The sequence below is a fragment of the Odocoileus virginianus genome, chromosome 3, assembly GCF_023699985.2.
Source record: "Odocoileus virginianus isolate 20LAN1187 ecotype Illinois chromosome 3, Ovbor_1.2, whole genome shotgun sequence".
NCBI lineage: Eukaryota > Metazoa > Chordata > Mammalia > Artiodactyla > Cervidae > Odocoileus > Odocoileus virginianus.
Genome location: NC_069676.1, coordinates 75,273,241 through 75,295,642, shown reverse-complemented (window position 1 = coordinate 75,295,642; position 22,402 = coordinate 75,273,241). Strand labels below are relative to the sequence as shown.

The window sequence follows — 22,402 nt, the reverse complement described above, 5'->3', positions numbered from 1 at the left end:
ACCAACTTACTGAGGATGGGTGGAAGTGACAAAGGGAAGAGAAACAGTAGGAAACGTCAACTGTGGGGAGGTCCCCAATTTCCTCACAATGCTGAAAGCACTGCAACAGGATGGGTAAACCCCAAGACCACGGTCCAGGGTAAGAAAACATTTGCAGAGATAATTGAAGAAGACTTGTGAGGGATACTAAGATGGATGATCTGGGAAAACCAGCTCAACAGTGTTTGACATTTAAAAGGAGAAGGTGGAAAAACCTATGAGTATTTCGGGCAGTTGATGAAAAATAGATGCAAGAAGGGGATGGTGCTTTTGCTTAAATGTCAAGGCTGGAGAGAAGGTTCCAGAGGCAAGACTAGGTTGTATGCAGGAAAAGGAGATGTGCTCACAAACCACTTTTTTTTTTTTGATGTAGGCCATTTTTAAAGTCTACTGAATTTGTTATAACATTGCTTCTGTTTTATGTCTTTTTTTTTGGCACCAAGGCATGTTGGATCTTAGCTCCCTGACCAGGGAACTGAGTGCGCGTTGGAAGGTGAAGTCTTAACCATCGGATCGCCAGGGAAGTCTCCCACATACCACTTTTAACGTTGAGGATGTGGTGTTTGTCCAGGGACCAGCCACCGAGGTTGGAAGGGTCCAGCTCAAATCCCTGAAGGAGGGCTGTCCTTTTCTCCCACAGGATGAGACTGGGGCAGGTCTCGTATTCAAAGCCAACTGAAACTGAAAGATACAAGGGGGTGGGGCAGAGGGGGAGATGAGAGAGTTTACTTGATTACTCCAGAGCCCTCCAGCAGGAATAAGAAACTTGTGCTCACGGTAATACAGATTCAGTTCAAAAAACTCACTCAAGGAGGCAGGCTGATTGCTTTTCTCCTTGTGATTCCATACAATATTAAATTCAAATTTCAAGCTGAACTCAACCTTGAAACTTTACACAGTAGTTGTCTGTGGGGATGGAAAGACCTTTCCAATGAACAGCCGGCTTTTCAAAAATGACCCCAGTGATGGAGAGGGGAAGAGATGAATCATTTAAAAACTGAATACAACGCTCCTTTAGAGATGGACAGGAGACCGTTTCCCTCAGCCTGCTGCTCACGGCATGCGTTCACTATATTCTGCGTTATTTATTTCCACTCACTAGGAGAAAGACCTATGGAAGCTTTGTGGCTCATTTATAAGGAGATTCTGGAGGCAACAGCTTGTGTTAGTTAAGGCACTTTGTACATTCACTCAGGATTCCAGAGGGTTCCAAGTGAGGCAGGCACGGGGACACAGCCTGCCAATTATATGGCAATGCAGTAGGGAACAGAATCCAAAAACTATAAAAATCCTGCACTTGCCACATGGACAAATAGGAGAGAGGGGCGGGAGATGAAGGACTTGAGTCCCAATTCTGTTACAGCTCACACTTCCTCGTGGTTCCATTTTCCCCATGTGTAAAACAGAGCAAGTGAAGCTTCAATTGCTGAGAGATGTCGTGAGGATAGATGAGACAGAACGCTGAGATGCCATACATTTTTAATTGGAACGCTGCTTTAGAAATATGAGGCATTGTTATTATTGCTGTTCCTACTACATTAAATTCTTAACTACGTGTGTCACCTTTGGGGATTCTCCTCTGCCTCTTTTAAATCCTGAGATATAGGAGTGTCGAGATGAACGAAAGATACATTTTATCTTTGAAAAAAAAGCTCCATGTATTTCCTGGCTTGTCCTCTGAAAATTCTAAGAAACAATGACCAACTCAGTAGCAAAGAGAATTGCTAGTGCTTGGTCTGTGGCCTTGAAATATTATTTCTCATTAAAAGGAATCAGGGCTCCTTGAAGACATGGCTGGGGCAAGAAATGAACAATAGAAGACCAGGCCATTTTTTCAGACCAGATAGGAAGGAAAGAAAATCTACTAGGGCAACAGCAAAAGAATTTGGGCATCAGCTTGAAGAGGCTTCTATTGACCAAAGATGAGACAATCTGACTATTAGGAAAGACAACTTCAATGGATATATTAAGAGGTATTTCATCCTGTGAGTTTATAATGGTATTTAAAAAAAGGATTTGCCACTGGTAGAGGATATTAGAGAGCCAACTTACAATGTTGAAAACTGGTAAACAAAGGGAAAGAATCAAGCATTTATCTTATTTAAACTGTACTTCAAATAACAAAGTAGCCAATGAAAAAGTATCTCTATAGAAAAGTATTCTAGCTAGTAAATAATAAAGAAGCAATGGCATTATTAGAATATCATTTTGCAACCCCTAATGACCTAATGAATCTAGGTAATGAGCATCAATGCTGCAGAAAGCATAAAAGAATAGACAAGCTGACATTAGTCACTTCCTGATAGAGGTAAATTTAACCAAGGAGGCAAAAGATCTATACACTGAAAGCTCCAAGAAATTGATGAAAGAGACCGGAGAAGACACAAATAAATGGAGAGATACTCCATGCTCATGGTTTAGAAGAATTAATATTCTAAAATGTCCATGTAACCCAAACCAAAGTACAGATTCAGTGTAATCCCAATCAGTATTCCAGTGGTATTTTTCACAGAAATAGAACAAACATTCTTAAAATATGAATGGAACCACAAAACCCTGAACAGGCAAAGCAATCTTGAAAAGAAGAACAAAGCTGGAGGCACCACACGCCCAGATTTCAAACTATATTACAAAACTATATCAAAACAGCATGGTGTTGTCATAAAAACAGACACAAAAATCAGTGGAATAGAAATATAGAGTCCAGAAATAAACCTAAGCATACACAGTCAACTAATTTTGATGAAGGAGCCAAGAATATTTCAGTGGGCAAAGGACACTCTCTTCAATAAGTGGGCTGGGAAAGCTGGACAGTCACATGCAGAGAAAAAAAAGAAAGTGTACCACTCTATACTATTCATAAAAATTAACTCAAATGGATTAAAAGGCCCCAAACCCATAAAACTCCTAGAAGAAAACACAGGCAGTAAGCTCCTTAACATCACTCATGGCAATGATTCTTTGAATTTGACAGCCAAAGGAAAGGCAACAATAGCAAAAAAGAGCAAGCAGGACTACATCAGACGAAAAAGCTTCTGCACAGCAAAGGAAACTATCCATAAAATGAAAAGGGAAAATATTTGTAAATCATATATCTGATAAGAGGTTAGTGTCCAAAGTATATAAAGAACTCACACCTCTTGACAACCAAAAGCCAAAAAATCCAATTAAAAAAACAGGCAAAGGAACTTAATGGACATCTATCAGAAGACGTACATAAGGCCAACACTACCTGAAAAGATTCTCAGTATCACTAACTTCCAGGGAACTGCAAATCAAACCCACAATGTGATATTACCTCACATCTGTCAGAATGGCTATCATCAAAAAGAATACAGATGACAAATGTTGGTGAGGATGTGGAGAAGAGGAACCCCTGTGCACGACTGGTAGCAATGTAAACTGGTATAGCCATGGAGGTTTCTCAAAAAATTAAAATAGAACTACCAAGTGACCCAGCAATGCCACTTTTCGGTATACATTACATTGTAGCATTATTTACAATAACTAAGATACAGAAACAACTAAGGTGTCCATCAACAAATGGATGGATAAAGATGATGTGGTATACAATCAATGAAATATTATTCAGCCATGTAAAAGAATGAAATCTTGCCATTTGTGACAACAGAAATGAACCTTGAGGGCATTATGTTAAGTGAAATATGTGAGACAAAGAAAGACATATACTGTATAACCTCACCTATATGTGGATCTAAAAATCTGTGTAAATAGGAATATTACTTGCTCTAAATGCCTTAATGCTTTATTGTGATAAATAGTACATTTCTTTTTGTGAGATCTAACTAATCTTTTTAAAGTGTTTATGGAGTAAAGATGATCATAAGCAGAATAAAAAATTAAAAACAAGCAAAAAGCCAAGATCATGGACAGGTAACAAATTGGTGTCTGCCAGAGGCAAGGGCTGAAAGGTGAACCAAACAGGTGAAGGAAATAAAAATATAGAAACTTTAATGAGTCATGGGGATGTGAGGTACAGTATGGTGACTATAGTTGGTGATACTGTCTTGCATATTTGAAAGTTGTTGAGAGACTAGATCTTAAAAGTTCTCATCACCAGGAAAAATTTTGTATCTAAGTATGGCAACAGATGTTCACTAGACCTATTTCAGTCATCATTTTGCAATATATACAAATATTGAATCATTATGTTACATACTTCTTATATGTCAATTATATTTCAAAAAAGTTGGTATAGATAAAAAATCAAGCCTGTACCTAGGAAACCTCCAGGTTTAGTTATCGATTTACAGGAGATACAGAACAGTGGAATATGTTAAACAGTCACAGGTGTGCAATTAGAAAACAAACCAGACTATGAGAAATACTACAGGCAAACAACAGTTTCTTCAACAAATACATCATAAAACAAAAATGAGCTAGAAGTGAAAGGAAAAACCATAGTTTCAAATAACCAATTGCACAAGGCAGATCTCATAGTACGCACAGGGAAATAGCTATAGTAATCACACAAAAGAACATGATAAATAAGTCAAAGCGACTAATATCAAAGACAGCAAAAAAGAAAGAAGGAACAATGGTTAACAAAAAAGCTAGAAAACAGAGGCTAAAATGACAATGCTAAGTCCCTACCTGCCAATAACTTATTTAAATGTAAACATTACAGTCTCTAATCAGAAGACATGAAATGGCCATGTGAACAAATCAAACAAACAAGATTCAATGATATAACACCTACTATAGGCTTAAGGCGGAGAAGGCAATGGCACCCCACTCCAGTACTCTTGCCTGGAAAATCCCATGGACGGAGGAGCCTGGTAGGCTGCAGTCCATGGGGTAGCGAAGAGTTGGACACGACTGAACGACTTCACTTTCATGCATTGGAGAAGGAAATGGCAACCCACTCCAGTGTTCTTGCCTGGAGAATCCCAGGGACTGCGGAGACTGGTGGGCTGCTGTCTATGGGGTCGCACAGAGTTGGACATGACTGAAGTGACTTAGCATAGCATAGCATAGGCTTAAGGGCCCATATAGACTGAGAATGAAGGGATGGAAAAAGACATTTCAAGCTTTCAAGCAAGTGGTAAACCTCCCTACCCTACCTCAAGCAAGGGTAGCTATATTTATATCAGATGAAATAGATTTTAAACTAAAAATGTTCAAAAGAGACAAAGGTGATCATTATACAATTGTAAAGCAGTTAATACATTGAGGATATATAACAATTATAAATATTTATTCACCCAACATTGCAGCATCTAATCATATAAAGCACAACTAATAAAGCTAAAAGGAGAAATAATACAGTAAAGTTAGGGATTTAATATCCCACTCTCAAAAATGGATAGATCACCCAGACAGAAAATCATAAAGGGGACAGTTGATTTGAACAATACTATAGACCAAATGGACCTATCACACATAGAACATTCTATCCAACAATACCAGAATACACATTTCTTCTCAAGGGTACAAGGAACATTTTAGGTCACATGTTAGGCCACAAAACTAGTGTTAGCAAATTCAGGAAGATTAAAATCATACCAAGTATCTTCTCTAACCACAATGGCATGAACCTAGAAACCAACACCAAGAAAACTGGAAAATTAAAAAATACATGGAAAATTAAAAAACGCTCTCCTGAATAACCAACAGATCAAAGAAGAAATTAAAGGGGAAATAAAAGGAGACAGACTAAAATGGAAACACAAATACCAGAACTTCTAGGATGCATTAAAAGCAGTACTAAGAGGAAAGTTCACAGCAGTAAACACCTACATTAAGAAGGATCCCAAATAAACAACATGATTCTATGTCTTAAGGAATTAGAAAAAGAACAGAGTCCAAAGTTAGCAGAATGAAGGAACAAATAAAGACTAGTGTATAAATGAATAAACTAGAAAGCAGAAAAACAATAGAAAAGATTAACCAAACCAAGAGTCAGTTCTTTGAAAAGATAAACAAAACTGAGAAATCTTTAAGACTAACTATGGAAAAAAGAGAAAGGACTCAAATCAACAAAATTAAAAATGAAGAACACATTATAATTTATACTACAGTAATACAACAGATCATAAGAAGCTCCTCTGGATAACTACATACCACTAAACTGAACAATCTGGAAGAAATGGAAAAATTCTTAAAGGCATAACTTATCAAGACTGCACTGGGAAGAAATAGAAAATCTGAACAACCAATTACTAGTAAAGAGATTGAATCAGTAATCAAAAATCTCCCAGTGAAGAGAGGCTTAGGACCAGATGGTCTCACTGGTGAATTTCTCTAAACACTTCATGAAGAATAAACAGCAATCCTTTTCATATTGGAAACAATCAGAGTGTCCAATGATGGATGAATGAATAAAGAAATGGCAATGTATACACACACACAAAATGTGGTATATGTGTAAATACACAATATTACTGAGTCATAAAGAACTATGTAGGAGTTCTTTATAGTAGGAAATCCTTAATAGGAGGAAATCCTACTATTTGCAATAACATGGATGGAACTTGAAGGCATTATGCTAAATGAAATAAGTCAGACAGAATAAGACACTGTATGATCTCACTTATATATGGAACATAAAAACAAAATGAAACAAACTAATAGAAAAAGATCAGACTCGAGGTTCCCAGAGGCAGAGAGTAGGGAAAAGGGAAATTGGATGAAGACGGTAAAAAGGTACAAATTTCCAGATGTAAGATAAATAAGTACTGGAAAGAAAGCAAAGTACTAGGAACGTAATGTATAACATGATGACTGTTGTTAACACTGCAGTATGATACACAGAAAAGTCGTTGAGAAAGTAAATCCTATGAGTCCTCATCTAAAAAGAAAAAATTTCCCCTTTTCCTCCCTTTTTTGCTGTATCTTTAGGAGAAGATAAATGTTTAGCTGAATCTACTGTGCTAATCATTTCACAATATAAGTAAATCAAATTATCATACTATATGTCCTACATAGTAATGTATGTCAATTATTTCTAAAGCTGAGGAAAAAATCCAGAGATGAAAGGGAAAACCATTGATTTAAATTTTTTAAGAGAACTCAGCTATTCCCTTCTTGGTATTTATCCAGAGAATACTAAGACATTAATTCAAAAAGATATATGCACCTCTATATTTATTGCAGTATTTACAATAGTTAAGATATAGAAACAATCTAAGTGCCCACTGGTGGATAAGTGAATAAATAAACTGTGGTACATATAGACAGTGGAAATACTACTTAGGCATAAAAAGAATGAAATCCTGCCATCTGTGACAACGTGGAAGGACTTTGAAGGTATCACGCTAAATGAAATCAATCAGAAAGAGAAAGACAACATTCTGAATGGTTTCACTCATATGTGGAATGTAAAAAAAACAAAACAAAAAAACCCCACAAATGAACAAACACAATAAAGCAAAAACAAAGGCAAAGATACCGAGGATCAGACTAGCGGTTCCCAGAGGGGAAGGGAGTTGAGGATGGGTCAAATGGGTGAAGGGGATCAATGGTATGGTGATAGGTGGTAACAAGATTTGTGGTGGTGATCACTTTGTAATGTGCACAGAAGGTAAGTAATAATGCTGTATATGAAGCATATATAACGAAAAGAAGAAACCAACCATTTACAAACAGTGGATCTTATGTGGATTCTGATTCAAGCAAATAAAATACTTCTATTTTCAGATATTCATAAGGCAATTGAAATATTGAATAATGATTGGCTGCTTGATATAAAGAAATTCTTCTGTTTCCTTGTTGTAATGATGATGTTGTTATACTTTCAAAGTGCTTTTTAGAGATACATTCTGATACATTATGAATGAAATGATGTGATGTCTGGGACTTGCTTTAGAAAAATACAGGTCGCAGAGGAGTGGCTGAAGGTAAGGAAGAAACAAGAGTCAATGAGATGTGTTGATAAAGGTAGAAATTGGAGTACATGGGGTGTGTTATAGTATTCAGACTATTTTTTGATGTTAGTTATCATTTTGATATTGGCTAAAGCCTGACATACTATTTATTAAATTAGCCACTGTTGACAATAAATGCACTGGTTACTCCAATAACTTATTACTGTTCTGAAGAATAGCAAGGAGAGATAAGAAAGCCTTCCGCAGTGATCAATGCAAAGAAATAGAGGAAAACAACAGAACGGGAAAGACGAGAGATCTCTTTAAGAAAATTAGAGATATCAAGGGAACATTTCATGCAAAGATGAGTACAATAAAGGACAGAAATAGTATGGACCTAACAGAAGGAGAAGATATTAAGAAGAGGTGGCAAGAATACACAGAAGAACTATACAAAAAGGATCTTCATAATCCAGATAACCACGATGGTGTGATCACTCACCTAGAGCCAGACATCCTGGAATGCGAAGTCAAGTGGGCCTTAGGAAGCATCACTACGAACAAAGCTAGTGGAGGTGATGGATTCTGGTTGAGTTTTTTCAAATCCTAAAAGATGATGCTGTGAAAGTGCTGCACTCAATATGCCAGCAAATTTGGAAAACTCAGCAGTGGCCACAGGACTGGGAAAGGTCCGTTTTCATTCCAATACTAAAGAAAGGCAATGCCAAAGAATGCTCAAACTATCACACAATTGCACTCAACTCACACACTAGCAAAATAATGCTCAAAATCCTCCAAGCCAGGCTTCAACAGTACATGAACTATAAACTTCCATATGTTCAAGCTGGATTTTGAAAAGGCAGAGGAACCAGAGATCAAATGGCCAACATCTGCTGGATCACCAAAAAAGCAAGAGAGTTCCAGAAAAATATCTACTTGTGCTTTATTGACTATGCCAAAGCCTTTGACTGTGTGGATCACAACAAACTGTGGAGAATTCTTCAAGAGATGGGAATACCAGACCTGCCTGACCTGCCTCCTGAGAAATCTGTATGCAGGTCAAGAAGCAACAGTTAGAACTGGACATGGAACAACAGACTGGTTCCAAATTGGGAAAGGAGTATGTCAAGGCTGTATATTGTCACCCTGCTTATTTAACTTATATACAGAGTACATCATGAGAAATTCTGAGCTGGATGGAGCACAAGATGGAATCAAGATTGCCAGGAGAAACATCAATAACCTCAGACACTCAGATGACACCACCCTTATGGCAGAAAGCGAAGAAGAACTAAAGAGCCTCTTGATGAAAGTGAAAGAGGAGAGTGAAAAAGTTGGCTTAAAACTCAGCATTCAGAAAACTAAGATAATGGCATCCGGTCCCATCACTTCATGGCAGGTAGGTGGGGAAACAATGGAAACAGTAAGAGACACTTAATTTTTTTGGGCTCCAAAATCACTGCAGATGGTGACTGCAGCCATGAAATCAAAAGGCACTTGCTCCTTAGAAGAAAAGCTATGACCATGTTAGACAGCATATTAAAAAGGAGAGACATTATTGTGCCAACAAAAGTCCATCTAGTTAAAGCTATGGCTTTTCCAGCAGTCATGTACGAATGTGAAAGCTGGACTACAAAGAAAGATGAGTACCGAAGAATTGATGCTTTTGAAGTGTGGTGTTGGAGAAGACTCTTGAGAGTCTCTTGGACTGCAAGGAGATCCAGCCAGTTAATCTTAAAGGAAATCAGTCCTGAATATTCATTGGAAGGACTGATGCTGAAGCTGAAACTCCAGTACTCTGACCACCTAATGCGAAGAACCAACTCATTTGTAAAAACCTTGATGGTGGGAAAGATTGAAGGTGGGAGGAGAAGGGGATGACAGAAGATGAGATGGTTGGATGGAATGGCCGACGTGATGGCCATGAGTTTGAATAGGCTCCAGGAGTTGGTGATGGACAGGGAAGCCTAGCGTGCTGCAGTCCGTGGGGTCATGAAGAGTAGGACATGACTGAGCAACTGAACTGAACTGAACCACCCACTGAGGAAGCAGATCACAAGGGCTTTATTCTGAGCATGTGTAACCTGCTAGTTGTGTGTCTTTAGGTAGCTTGCTTACCTTGCCCTCCTGTCCCATCTAGACAATGAGGATTATGAGAGTGCCTTCTTGACAGTGTTAGTGAGTGGTCACCCAAGACAAAAGACTTAGCACAGAGCTCTGCACAAAGGGAGTGTCTGATAAACATTGGAGGCCAGTTACAGTGAACATTTCTGAGTTTGCTGGTTTCTTATTTTGGTAAACTTATTGAAGTTATTGAAAACCACAAGCCTATTAGTGAAGAATACACAGGATTCAGTATTTTAATTAATCCCAGACAGCTTTCTACAAGTAAGAAAATATACTGGGTAGGTTGATATGAACCCACAGCTCACAGTTCTTCAAAGGCTGATAATTGTAGGACCCTTCTCTCATGGTGGTCTTTCTTAAGTAGGAAATCACATGATTCCTTCAGAAGTAAAGCCTAGAACAGAGCGTGTGGCTTTCAGACGCCCTCTTGCTCCATCCTCTGGTCTTCCAGGTGTGTTCTGTGGCCCTCTGGAACACAATCCAGCCCTTGCCCACCTCTCTCCCCATCTCACACAGTCTCCCTGTCCACTACATTCCAGCCACGCTGGCCTATTTTTGTCTTTCAAAAAGAGCTCTTCTTTTTGTTACAGGGTTCCTTTCCTTTCAAGTCTCTGTTTAAATGTCACCTGCTGAGGAACCTCCCCTGAACACCCACTCATGGTTGCCCCTCCTTCCCAGTATACATCACTTGTTTTTGTTTTCATATTAGTACGTTTCACTGCTTGAAATTTTCCTGCCAGTATATGTTTATCATCTGACTACCCGACTAGTATAGAAGGTCCATGGAAGATGACTCTTGCCTGTCTTATGGACCACTGCACTACTAAGTGCTTGGCACATAGTAGGAATTCAACAAATACTTGTCAATTTAATGCATGCCTAAATCTAAGAATCAATAAAGGGATGAAACTGAAACATACCAACAGCATCAGAGAGTCCGTAGACCCTTTGGCCATAGGCATCTGTCTTATCCCAGATGAAGGTGTAGGCCAGGTTGGGAGAGGCCTGGAATGATTTTTGGAAGAGGTGCCCCTCCACAGCCACCATGAGATGAACCTTGATGAGGTTCAAGGGCACCGTGGATTGGGTCATGGTGATCTTCAGCAGTGACTTGTAGCCTGCGGTCCTGGAGCTCAGGTAGCGGAGCTTCACGGTGGAACCAGGGAGCTCAATTTCTTCATGAAGAACCTGGAGGAGAGGAAACAGGTAGAAAGGGTGCATCAGACACACCCCAGGAGCTAGGCTGCCTGCTACCCACAGCTACCTGTCTGCTATCAGCCTTACCAAAGCGTCCCACCTTACAGGGGTGGGGTGTCAGAACCACTTCCCATGGCTCAGGAGAGAGAAAAAAACCAACAACCACAACTTTATCCTGCACGATGGGACGAAGGGGCTGAGGTTATGATTTTTGGATTAATAATTATTCTTGGTCACCGTTGTGTTTCTTTTTAAAACCACACTGTTGGCAAAAGATGTAAATAAGAACAGCAGGCTTTATTGCTAGTTGCATGCAAGGAGGCCACAAGAGGCTGTAATTATATGAACCTGCAACTTCCACTGACAATTGGTATAAAGCAACAGGGAAGCAATAATGTAATATGCCCTCTGTCGTAACACCGATGTAGATCATTAAAGCGCCTCTTATCATGTATCTCTGTGACTAACAGGAATAAAAAGCAATTTGCAGGTGGCGTGCACATATGTGTATCGTTTTTATTCTATTAAAAGCTCCAGTGACTGCCAAAGTCTTGAACAACTATCTGGAAACATCTGGAATGTCCAGGAGAGATTCTGTTTTCTCTCCAGCAACAATAAATTCTACTGTGTCCTTACTTTTTGTCCCTCCCCCTTGATAGTAGTTTCTGGCTTACCCCAGGAGAGAGAGATGGTGGGAGGAAGTTGGCCAGCAGGTTTGGGTCAGGGCAGGATCGAGAGTCCCACCCTGGCACCCGGAGCTCCTACCTGGGTCTCGGGCACAATGGAATTCTGTCCCGGGGTGGCACTGAAGAAGGTGGACAACGGGGAGGAAATGATGATAGGATCCGGCCGGACAAAGCCGCTGAGGTCACAGCTGGGGATGGAGTTCTCCTCTGTCTTCATCACCAGAGTGTCCATGGCGTAGAAGCTATTCCATGGCAGCCACACGGTGCGCTCCTGGCTCATGAATGGGGCCCGCTCGAAGTGCAGGGTCAAGGAGGAGCCGCCATTGGCGATCAGGTCGAACCTGGAGAGGGGCAGGTGGGCTCACTGAGAGGGGCTGAACTCACCTGCAGACTGGGGGGTGCTCTGACCTCCGTGCTGAGGGCAGTGGACGGGCAGAGCGGGCAGGAGGAGACAGCGGGCTTTGTCAGCAGACGGGCTGGGTGGGAGCCCAAACTACCACTTACTAGTTGTGTGACTGTGGGCAAGTTGCCGCAATTTCTTCATCTGTGAAATGGGAATAGTTATACCGACTTCACAGTGTGGCTGAGAGGATGAAATAGCATCACGAATTCAGAGCAGACGTCAGCAGACTAGACCCGTGAGCTAAAGCCGGCCCACCACCTGTTTTGGTAAAACGTTTTGTGGGAATCCCAGCCACGCCCATTCATTGACTTATTCTCTCCAGCCATTTCTGGGGTACAGTGGCACAGCTGAGTAGTTGCAACAGGAACCACGCCCATTCATTGACTTATTCTCTCCAGCCATTTCTGGGGTACAGTGGCACAGCTGAGTAGTTGCAACAGGAACCATATGGCATCTCAGCCTAAAATAGATACAATCTGGCCCTTTACAGAAAATGCTCCCTCACCGCTGCTATAAAGCATTTAGCATTGTGCTAGGCTAATAGGAGTCTTTACTACTTAGTGGTGTTAAAATGATTTGATCCTAGGCTCAGGAAAGCTTTCTTTTCATCAACCTGTGCTGTTTCTGACTTCTTTTTTTGGTTTCACAGAACTTTAACTTTTTTTGAGATACCATTGACATATAACACTATATTAGTTTCAGGTCTACAACATAATAATTCAATATCTGTATATGTTGTGAAATGTTCACCACCATAAATCCATTCATCACCACGCTCAGTTACAATTTCTTTTTTTCCTGTGCTGAAAATTTTAAGATCTGTCTTAGCAACTTTCAACTATACAATATGGTATCATTAGCTACAGTTATCACATTGTACATACATCCCAGGATTTTATTATTAGAAGTCTGTACTATTAAAAAAAATTTATTTTATATTGGAGTATAGCCGATTAATAATGTTGTGACAGTTTCAGGTGAACAATGAAGGGATTCAGCCATACATATACACGTGTCCAATCTCCCCTAAATTTCCCTCCCATCTAGGCTGCCACATAACAGTAAGCAGAGTTCCACGTGCTATACAGTAGGTCTTTGTTGGTTAAGAAGTTTTGACTTTTTAACCTCCTTCATCCATTTTACCTTGTTTCTGATATATTTTTCCAGCATTCAAATTTATTTGGCATTTGGAATGAAATGGTTCTTACTGTTACTTACATTTTTGACAATTGTTCATAAACTATATTTCTGCTTGTTCTTTCAGGCTATATGGAAATCTATTACTAGTGAAGTAAAATAAAGGTAGTTCTTCCCCAGTTAAAGGAAAAGAAAGTCAATGGAGAGAAGTCTCTCAATTTGACCTTTTACTCCTCCACCAGGATCTCAACTATTTGTGGGCAGTGGTGCTGTCTTCCACACACTTCAGAATCCCCAGCACTTAGCAGAGTTCCTAGAGTACAGTAAAAACCCAATGAAAAAAAAGGGGAGATATATGTATATGTATAACTGGCTCACTTTGCTGTACCCCTGAAACTAACACAATACTGTAAATCAACTATACTCCAATAAAAATTTTAAAAAATGAAAATATACAGACTCTCTGACTTCATTCAATTTTGGTAACAGTTTTGGTGTTTCTCAATAGACATAAAATGAGTGAACAGGGAGTATATGAGTATTAAGGTAAATATCATGATGGAAGAGTTTATTCTGTTAATTTGCTTATATTTTTATTTTAGGGCATGCACACTGCTGGGGAGTTTTTTTTTTTACTTAGAGTGCAGGAGAGTGAAATGTTTTGAAGCAACATTGTTTCTTCTTGGGATGATAGATTCAAACCACCCAGTCTGTGGCACACAGCACTACACAACAGACTGTGGGATTCCTTGGAGCATTTCCAAACACATCCTGTGACTTCCAGGCTTTGCTACCTGGACAAGCTGAAGAATCACCAATCTGGGAGGTTGGATACATGATCTGAGAAGTGGATTTAGGTGATAATTAATCTGGAAGCAGCTAGGAAGGATGGGGCAGTGTGAGGTGGGAGAGACAGCAGACCAAGGACTCAGAAACCTCCTCTAGTATTATCACAGCACTCACAGGGCAAGAACGCTGGCTGCTGAGAACGAACAAGCGCTCAGGTAGCCTTTTACAGCATACCTTCACGGTTCTAGCGCATTCAAATAATGAGATTTGGCTCAAATCTTAGAACACGAGATCTAAGACACCAGAAACCCGGTGAATATTAAGAATTTGATGTGAATCATCAGATGCCTTCTTTGAGTCTCAGAAATGGAAATAGGAGGATAGGGCTACTGTGGGCTGGTCATTTTTGAAACTACCCACAAGGCTATTTTAGGACATTAGGGGGAAAAAAAGATCAGATTCTTCACCAGAGAAAAGATGAGAATCAGAGTACATGATTTGTTCATGATTTTTCAAACTGCAGTTTTATAGAAAAAGTGTTGCATCAGATTTACAGCCACAATCTCCTCTTTCATTTAAAATACAATATAGTAGTGTGTGTGTGTGTATCTTTGTGTGTTTTCAGGCCAGAGTGGGTGCATGTTTTCCCCTTCCTATAGATTTCTTTTCTTCTTTTTATCTTTTTCTCTAAATTGCAACTCCATGCCCAACGGATTAAGGAAATGACAGCGCTTTCATCTTGGCGGGGGCTGCACGGGTGCGGGTTTCCAATCAGAAGATAATAGGGTAAGGTTGCCTCCTTCACACAGCAGGGTGAAGGCTAAATGTATTTAATTAGACTTCCCTGATTACATCCCACCCCCTCAAAACAGAAGCGAACACACCGCCGCTCCTAAAGTCACAGATGAAGGCAGAAGGGGTTCACCACAGGACACTGTGGCCTGGGATCCCTGTCACCCTGCATGGCCTTTGATTTAAAAGAAAACAGGAGTGAGGTTCCAAGGGCTACTTTCCTTTCCTTCTAGACTCTGCCACCCTGAACCGTACCCCCAACACACACCCACACCCACACCCAGAGAAAAGCATTTACGTGCCATGGAAAAAGCATGGCTGTCAGCAGCCCTGGAGAGGTTGGCTACTCTAGTTATCTTCCATTTCTGAGATCATACCAAAAAATATATAGCTGGTGGGGGGATTCTCCCTCGAGATCTGGCCTGGTGGGTCTCCCCCCAGTCTGCAAGGGGGAGGCATGTGGTTCCAAGCCCATTGCACCATCTGTCTCTTTGTGGCCTCAATCCTAAGTAAGTGGAGCCCCACAAAGCTACTTACGTGCCATCTTGGCGGGTGATGGTGTAGCCGTATTTTGGATACTTGACAAAAGACACGTTCACACCAATCAGGGGAGTCCCATCTGTAGTTACTACTTGGCCTCGGATGAGAGAAACCAAACTGAGAGAAAGAGAAACACAAGCTTTTGAGCCATACTCAGGAGAACAAGGGGACGGGGAGGGGGGGATCGTTGTCAAGTTCCCCTTCTCCTTTGCCAAAGCTCCCCACCGCCCTTCCTCATCTGGTCCCTAAGGCAAGGAGAAGACTTTCAAATGTGAACTGCTGGCTTCACACGATTACAGGGAGCTGTGGGCAAGAGGGGTGCCTCAATGCTGGCTTTCCCTGAGGAGCAGTCTGGGGTGAGATCCATGGGCAGCATCCTCAGTCATTCTGGGCATTGGGGTCCCCTGGGCACAGCCCCTCTGCCCTTGGCCTCACTCCGTTTCTTGACATCACTTGGCTTTTGCTTGGCCGGAGCTCCAGGCTGCCCCACATCACTCATGTTTGTGCCTTAGCCTGGCACAGAGAGTATTATCCTCGGGTGAGAGCTTCCCCATCTGCCTACTCATTTCCTTTTTTTGGCTTTGGAGAAAGGCAATGTTACTTTTTTCCTCCAGGCTGGGATGATAGAGGGAGTGGGGAATGGGGAGGAAGGGAAGCACACAGAGGTTTTTAACAAGGCCGGGACATATACATACATTGTTGTTTTTTTTTTTTTTTAGTTGCCCTTTAAAAGTAAAATTTCTCACAATCCATGACAGCCTGAGGAAAAGAGAATATTAGAGAGATTTTTTTTTTCCAGCAGAACTATCTTGGATTCTGGATTCCATGTAACTACATATCTCTCTTACATCAAATTCCTGCTACCCTGATTTGGGGCAGGGGAGAGGCGAAGTGGTTGAAATCCCTCTCAACTTTTGGCCCCTGTGACAGAAACCTCCCCTCTATTCAGATTATAGTAACTAGAATGTTCCCAAGGATGCCAGCATTCAAACAGCTCCTTCGGGGAAATCTTATAAAGAAAAAGACATGCTACAATAGTCTACTCAAAATCCATGGAGAGAGAGTGCACATGTCTCCCTTCGCCTGAATTCTCCTGAGTTCATAGGAAATGGGCGAATGAGAAGTTCCACTTCTGCACTGAGGCTCCAGCCTACCAGGCAGGTCCGCAGCTGTATCGTTGGCCCTCAAGCCACTGGGCAATTTGGTGAAGGCAGAGAGGTTCTCAGGCATCCAGATTCCTGGACACGCTCCCAATTTCTGGACTAGGTAATAAAGCTGACCCGTTCCGTGCCAGAATCTTGTCTAAGTCTGCTCAATTTTTGGAAAGCACTGACTTCTGCAATCCCAAGTGACCAGAAAACTGGAGGGATGTTCTCTCCAAGCACCTCCCTTTCTATTAGCAATCCCCCTCACTGTTCCACTCCGACCCTTTGATGATCTCAGGAGGGTTCAGACTGTTCCACTGACAGCTCTAATTGTCTGCGACTGGCTGCCTAACAAATGAATTCCATTTTTAGCTGGTTCTAACCACAATGCTAGTCTTTTGAAAGTGGAAAACTAATTTATGAAAATAATTCTTTTGTTCAATTCCCTTTCCTTATCTTAGCTCAGACTAAGATTTCTTTCAGGCCTTCCTAGACACTATTTTAAAATCAATGATGTGTGCTGATGACCACAAGGTACAAGCTTCTTGTGATGAGAAAACAAAATTGGGAATGTATCCCATGGTGGAGTTTTTTCCCCCTCTCCTTTTTAATACGACTGTTATTTCTTTAAATCACTCCTGCAGCACAAGACTTTGCAGTATGCCATAGGAATAAAGAGAGCTGGGTTGCCTATGATTTTTACCCTCTATTTTTCTAATTCTTCATTGCTGCTGGCTTCCTACATCTCTAGGCAGTCAATTCGCAGCAAAGATTCAGCTAAGACATGCTATCAGTTCATTTCTATTTATGATTATTGATGTGTAACAATTATCACATTATCTAGATAGTGAGATCTGCTCTATAAATTATAGTGGTGGAGTCAAGGCATTTTAGTTATTTTTGTATGCCATTATCTAGGGGAAACGCCTTCTTAGAAGTCTTGAATTAAGTTCTTTTTTACTCCGAGCTTTGTCCTTCATTATTTGTCAGAGGATAATGCACTGAAATTCACATGCTTAGTGAACTTCAACCTATGTCTTGGAGTAACATTTTGCATTTCTGAATTATGGATCCAAGCCGACATGCTGGAGTGCGGGCTCATTTGGGTGGTGCTATTGATTGCTGCCTTCAAAGCTTCAGAGAAGCTGTCTCTAAAGCAAGTTTCTTTTGCCCAGATCTCTGGGGCTGGTATAGTCTACCTAAAATTCTGGAGTCCCTGCCTGCTCCCCAACTTCTTGGCTCTATCTCAGGGTGCCTTCTGGGAGTGGTAATGACTAGTGAGGAGGATAAGACTGACTTTTAAGGCATTAGTGAAGAAAGAGTATGAAAAGAATACGAGGAAATTAAAGGATTTAGGGGAGAAATAAAATGTTAGTAGGAAGCTGACTGAAACAGCGTATGAGCCTTTGAAAGATGCATTTATAGTATAATCAAATGGTATGCAAACCTCATGGACTTCCCAGGTGGCGCTAGTGGTAAAGAAACTGCCCAATGCAGGGGATGTAACAGAGGTTGAATTTGGTCTGTGGGTGGGAAAGATCCCCTGGAAGCAATTCATTTCAGTATTCCTGCCTGGGAAATCCCATGGACAGAGGAGCGTGAAGGGCTACAGTCCACAAGGTCGCAAAGAGTCAGATACAACTTAGCACGCACACACATGCAAACCTCACTGAAATGCTTACGGACTAATGCAAGGGCCTGTCATCCTGGCAATAGGAATCATGTCCATAATTTAAAAGAAACATACCAACACAGTCTCTGCCCCAGAACTAGGAATTAATAAGCAGAGAAAATATTTTTTTGGTTCCAAGATACGTGGTTTCTCTTATTTATTTTTTTTGAGGGTTACTCATATTGAAATAATATTACTGTGTGTAGTATAATCTACACTTACTAATTTAATTTTACCAATCAAGAAAATAAAGTTTATGAGGTTAAATCACTTGCCTAATGTGACACAGCCAGAAGATGTCAGGGTTGAAACAGGCGAGGGCTGAGATTATTTTTTTTCTCTTCTATTTTATTTTTAGTGAAACCAGAACAGAGAGAGGCTAAAGTTGCTGGCCCAAGATGACCTCGTTAAGACCCTCATAGTCAGAGAGCTGCCATGAATTGGGGCTACATAGCTTCCCAGGGAGTTTTAAGGGGCTGCAGAATTAATTGGCTGTACCATTACCCACCACCTCCCCCCTCCCACCCTCACCAGGCTCTCCCAGGGAGGACCAGAGTTTGAGTTGTGATGCGGTGATGTCTCGTCCCCAAAGTCTAATGACGGGGGCTCCAAGACAATCTCTTGTAGACTCAGGGGCTCTTCTCAAATGTAAAGTTCGCTATGTCTGTCTCTAGTTGGAAGCCTGCTTAAACAGCATATTTCCTGAGTTGCTTCAGGGTCTGCCCAGACCTAAGCGAGAGAGAAGAAAACTAAAAGAAAGACTGCATGATGAAGGCTGTCAGAGGAATAAGGGGATGGGGACAAGTTTCTAGAGGTTCCCAGTTCTTATTTCTCCACGAGAAAGGGCACAAATATGGGGTGGGGCATCCCCAAGAAGGTCACACCTGGCTGTCCTCACATCTGCTGACACCATTGCTATCTGGATCCAGGCTGACCCAGAGTGAGAGCAGAGATGCGTGGGCAGGCCTGAAGAGGACAAGACTGCCGCCTCTCCTTGCCCTCCTTCTACCCTCAGAATCAAAAACAGCGCCTAGAAGACACTGATTAGGAGGGTGTGCATCTCAAAGCCAGCTCTTCTCCTTGCTTTCTTCTCCAGGGTACAGCTCTAACCTGTCCTGGTGGGAAAGGAGAGGCCAAGTTGTCTACAAAATAAATCCAGAATTTGCCCCAGAATACTCAGAAGCCTCAAATTAGCAACTGAGAGCAAATGTAATTTCAAGAGAATCCACTCTGTTGCTGCCATCTTGGAATGAGAAGTGGAATTCCCTGGGTACAATGCCCAGCACCGAGTAAGCAATTAGCAGATACAGTCGTTGGGGGTGGGCTGGCTATGAGGATGAGAGTCAATCTATACACATCAAGTCTCTAGCTCATCACAGGTGCTCAATAAATTGTAGCAACTGGCCTCATCCTGATTCTAAGACGCCACAAATGATAAGTTGTGTCATTGAGTTTGCAACTGCTTTAAAAGCCTATGGTTGATTCATGTCGATGTTTGGTAGAAACCAATACAATACTGTAAAGCAATTATCCTTCAGTGAAAAATAACTAAATTAAAAAATAATGAATGAGGTATTTCAGGGATGATCAAACAAAAGTCACAATCAGGGAGATTTAGAATAGCAATAATGTCATAAAATAATAGATCATCAAAATGATCTAGAAAGCAGGCAGTTAACAGGGGTCTCTAGCAGGTTCTGGGCAGGCAGAGGGTCAAATTCCACAGGAGAGTCAGGAGCACTTCCTCCTGCTTGGGCAGGAAGGGAAGCAGTGACCTCAGCCACCTGCAGGGACAGAAGGGCGCCTACCTGCTGTTGAAGGGGTTGTCTCCAGGAATGATGTGGGTGCTGTCTTTGCCGGCCAGGAGCTTGATGCGGTCGTAGAAGGACTTCACTGCGGGTGAATCTGTCTGGCCCTGCTGAATGATGTCTAGGGGGTCCCGGGACCCTCGGCAGAGCAGGCTGTTCTGACAGGCTGACTGCAGGCAGCAGTCAGGGTCCAGGCAGTCCACCAGGCCATCTGGAAGGGCAGAGACAAAGCCAGGGGTCAGCAGATTTCACGGCACAAAGCTGCTCCGAGATGCTAGCACCTTTTTTTTTTCTTCTTTTTTTTTTATTAATTAATTTGGCTGCATTGGGTCTCAGGTGTAGCACGTGGGATCTTTGTTTCTTTCGCTGTAGCCTGCAGACTCTCTAGCTCACCAGGGCTCAGTAGTTGCCGCATGTGGCCTTAGCCGCTCTACAGCATGTGGGATCCAGTGGTTAAGGATAGTTGCAAGGCAGAATCTTAACCACTGGACCTCCAGGGAAGTCCTTGAGATGTCAGCATCTTTGTCCCAACCAGCCCCGACCCTTCCCAAAGGCCTGACCTGGCAGCTTTCCCACAACAAGCCTAGTATATTTCCAATATAAATAAAAGACCGAAAGTAAGTTAAGAATGTTGACAAATGGTTATCCCCAGGTAGTATAGATTATTGTGTCTCTTTCTTTTTCTATCTTGTATTAAAACTTTTGTATTTCTACTTTCTCTATCATGAACAAGTATTATTTGAGCGGCTGGCAATAAAAACTAACACTTTGCTTTTAAACAACATAGCACAAAAAAATTACCTGTTGCTAGATTTCAGGGATCCATGTTAATGGGTATGCAAGTCATCAGAATGCGTGGGATTCCTTAAATCCTGCTTCAGTGGAGAAAAGCATTCCATCCCCACTTCCTCTAAGCCAGGGAGGGTAGTACTGACTAGTGGGAGCACCAGGGGGTGATGAGTGACATTTTCCAGGAAATGTGGAGATACGGCTTTGGCATGAGCATCCACAAACTAAGCCATTATTTTACCCAATTGCTTCTGGAGCTGCCTTTGCCATAGCTGCAGGACTCTGAACAATCTGATTTATTTGCCTAGATTCCTGCTCCTTCACTCGTTCCTGAGTCATTTGTGTTTAGTGGCTCAGTCATGTCTGACTCTTTGCGACCCCATGGACTGCAGCCTGCCAGGCTCCTCTGTCCATGGGGATTCTCCAGGCAAGAACACTGGAGTGGGTTGCCATGCCCTCCTCCGGGGGATCTTCTCAACCCAGGGATAGAACCCAGGTCTCCCGCATCGCAGGTGGATTCTTTACTGTCTGAGCTGCCAGGGAAACCCTCCTAGTCATCTACCCTTCGATAAATATTTGAGTGCTATTCATGTTCTGAAAATAAAACAGGAAACAAAGAATGATGGTGTCTGTCCTAAAGGAGCTGGCAGTATAGAGGAGGAAATGGATATGACTCATCCTTGAAGATTCACACTAGGTGTGGCCTCCTCCAGGAAGCCTTCCTGATGATGTCCATGGCTAGGGTAGGTATTCTTGTTCTGTGTATTCCTGAATCTGAGGTTCTGAGAATGGTTCTACATCAAAATCCCACGGGGAGAGTCAAGAGCCTACCCCAGACCTCCCCAGGCAGAGCCTCCAGGAGTAGGTCCTGGAATCTGCATTTTAAACATGATTTTCAGGTGATTCTAATGTACCAGAAATATTAGAAACCATTGTTCACGCTAACTTCCTTGTACTAGAATTATCTATTTCTGTCTGCTTGCCTTCCTGTCTGGAAAATGAGCTTTTTGAAAAGAAGGACAGTGTCACATTCATTTTTATACTGATGCTTTGCTTAGTGTCAACGTGGAATTGGGACCCAATAAATGTTTGTTGAGTGAATAAATGACTGTTTCCCATTCTCCACACGTCTATTAGGAATGGGGATGGGAATGTTTAGGGCAGTGTTTATGCCGTGGGATTCCTATTAGAATGGATTAGTTAGCCAGTCCTTCTTCACTCTGCTGGGAGTTGATTGAATACACAGTGTAGGAGCTTGGAGAGTAACTTGCTTACACCTCCTTGATTTGATAGCGAGGCATTTGGGGGCCATAATTAGCATCATAAAAACATGCACTCCAATCCCGGGCTGTGACTTGATGAACACTTGAACTGGAGCGCTGAATCAGAGGCCTGGCTGTGTGCTTTAAATTCACTACAATGTAATTTTTTGGCATTACCCTTTATGTTTGG

The 22,402-nt window shown here is 41.7% G+C and overlaps 1 protein-coding gene across 7 annotated transcripts in view; it reads right to left on the bottom strand.

The window, feature by feature from the left end:
- TENM2 (teneurin transmembrane protein 2) overlaps nt 1-22,402 on the bottom strand; it is a 1,355,454-nt gene that overhangs the window by 75,393 nt on the left and 1,257,659 nt on the right. For all 7 annotated transcript variants that reach the window (XM_070465745.1, XM_070465746.1, XM_070465747.1 and 4 more), the window contains 5 exons: nt 20,162-20,372; nt 15,534-15,653; nt 11,955-12,216; nt 10,913-11,180; nt 577-720 (listed from right to left, as the gene is read on the bottom strand). In XM_070465745.1, the coding sequence (XP_070321846.1) occupies nt 577-720; nt 10,913-11,180; nt 11,955-12,216; nt 15,534-15,653; nt 20,162-20,372 (1,005 nt within the window). The remainder of the gene's footprint in view (nt 1-576; nt 721-10,912; nt 11,181-11,954; nt 12,217-15,533; nt 15,654-20,161; nt 20,373-22,402) is intronic.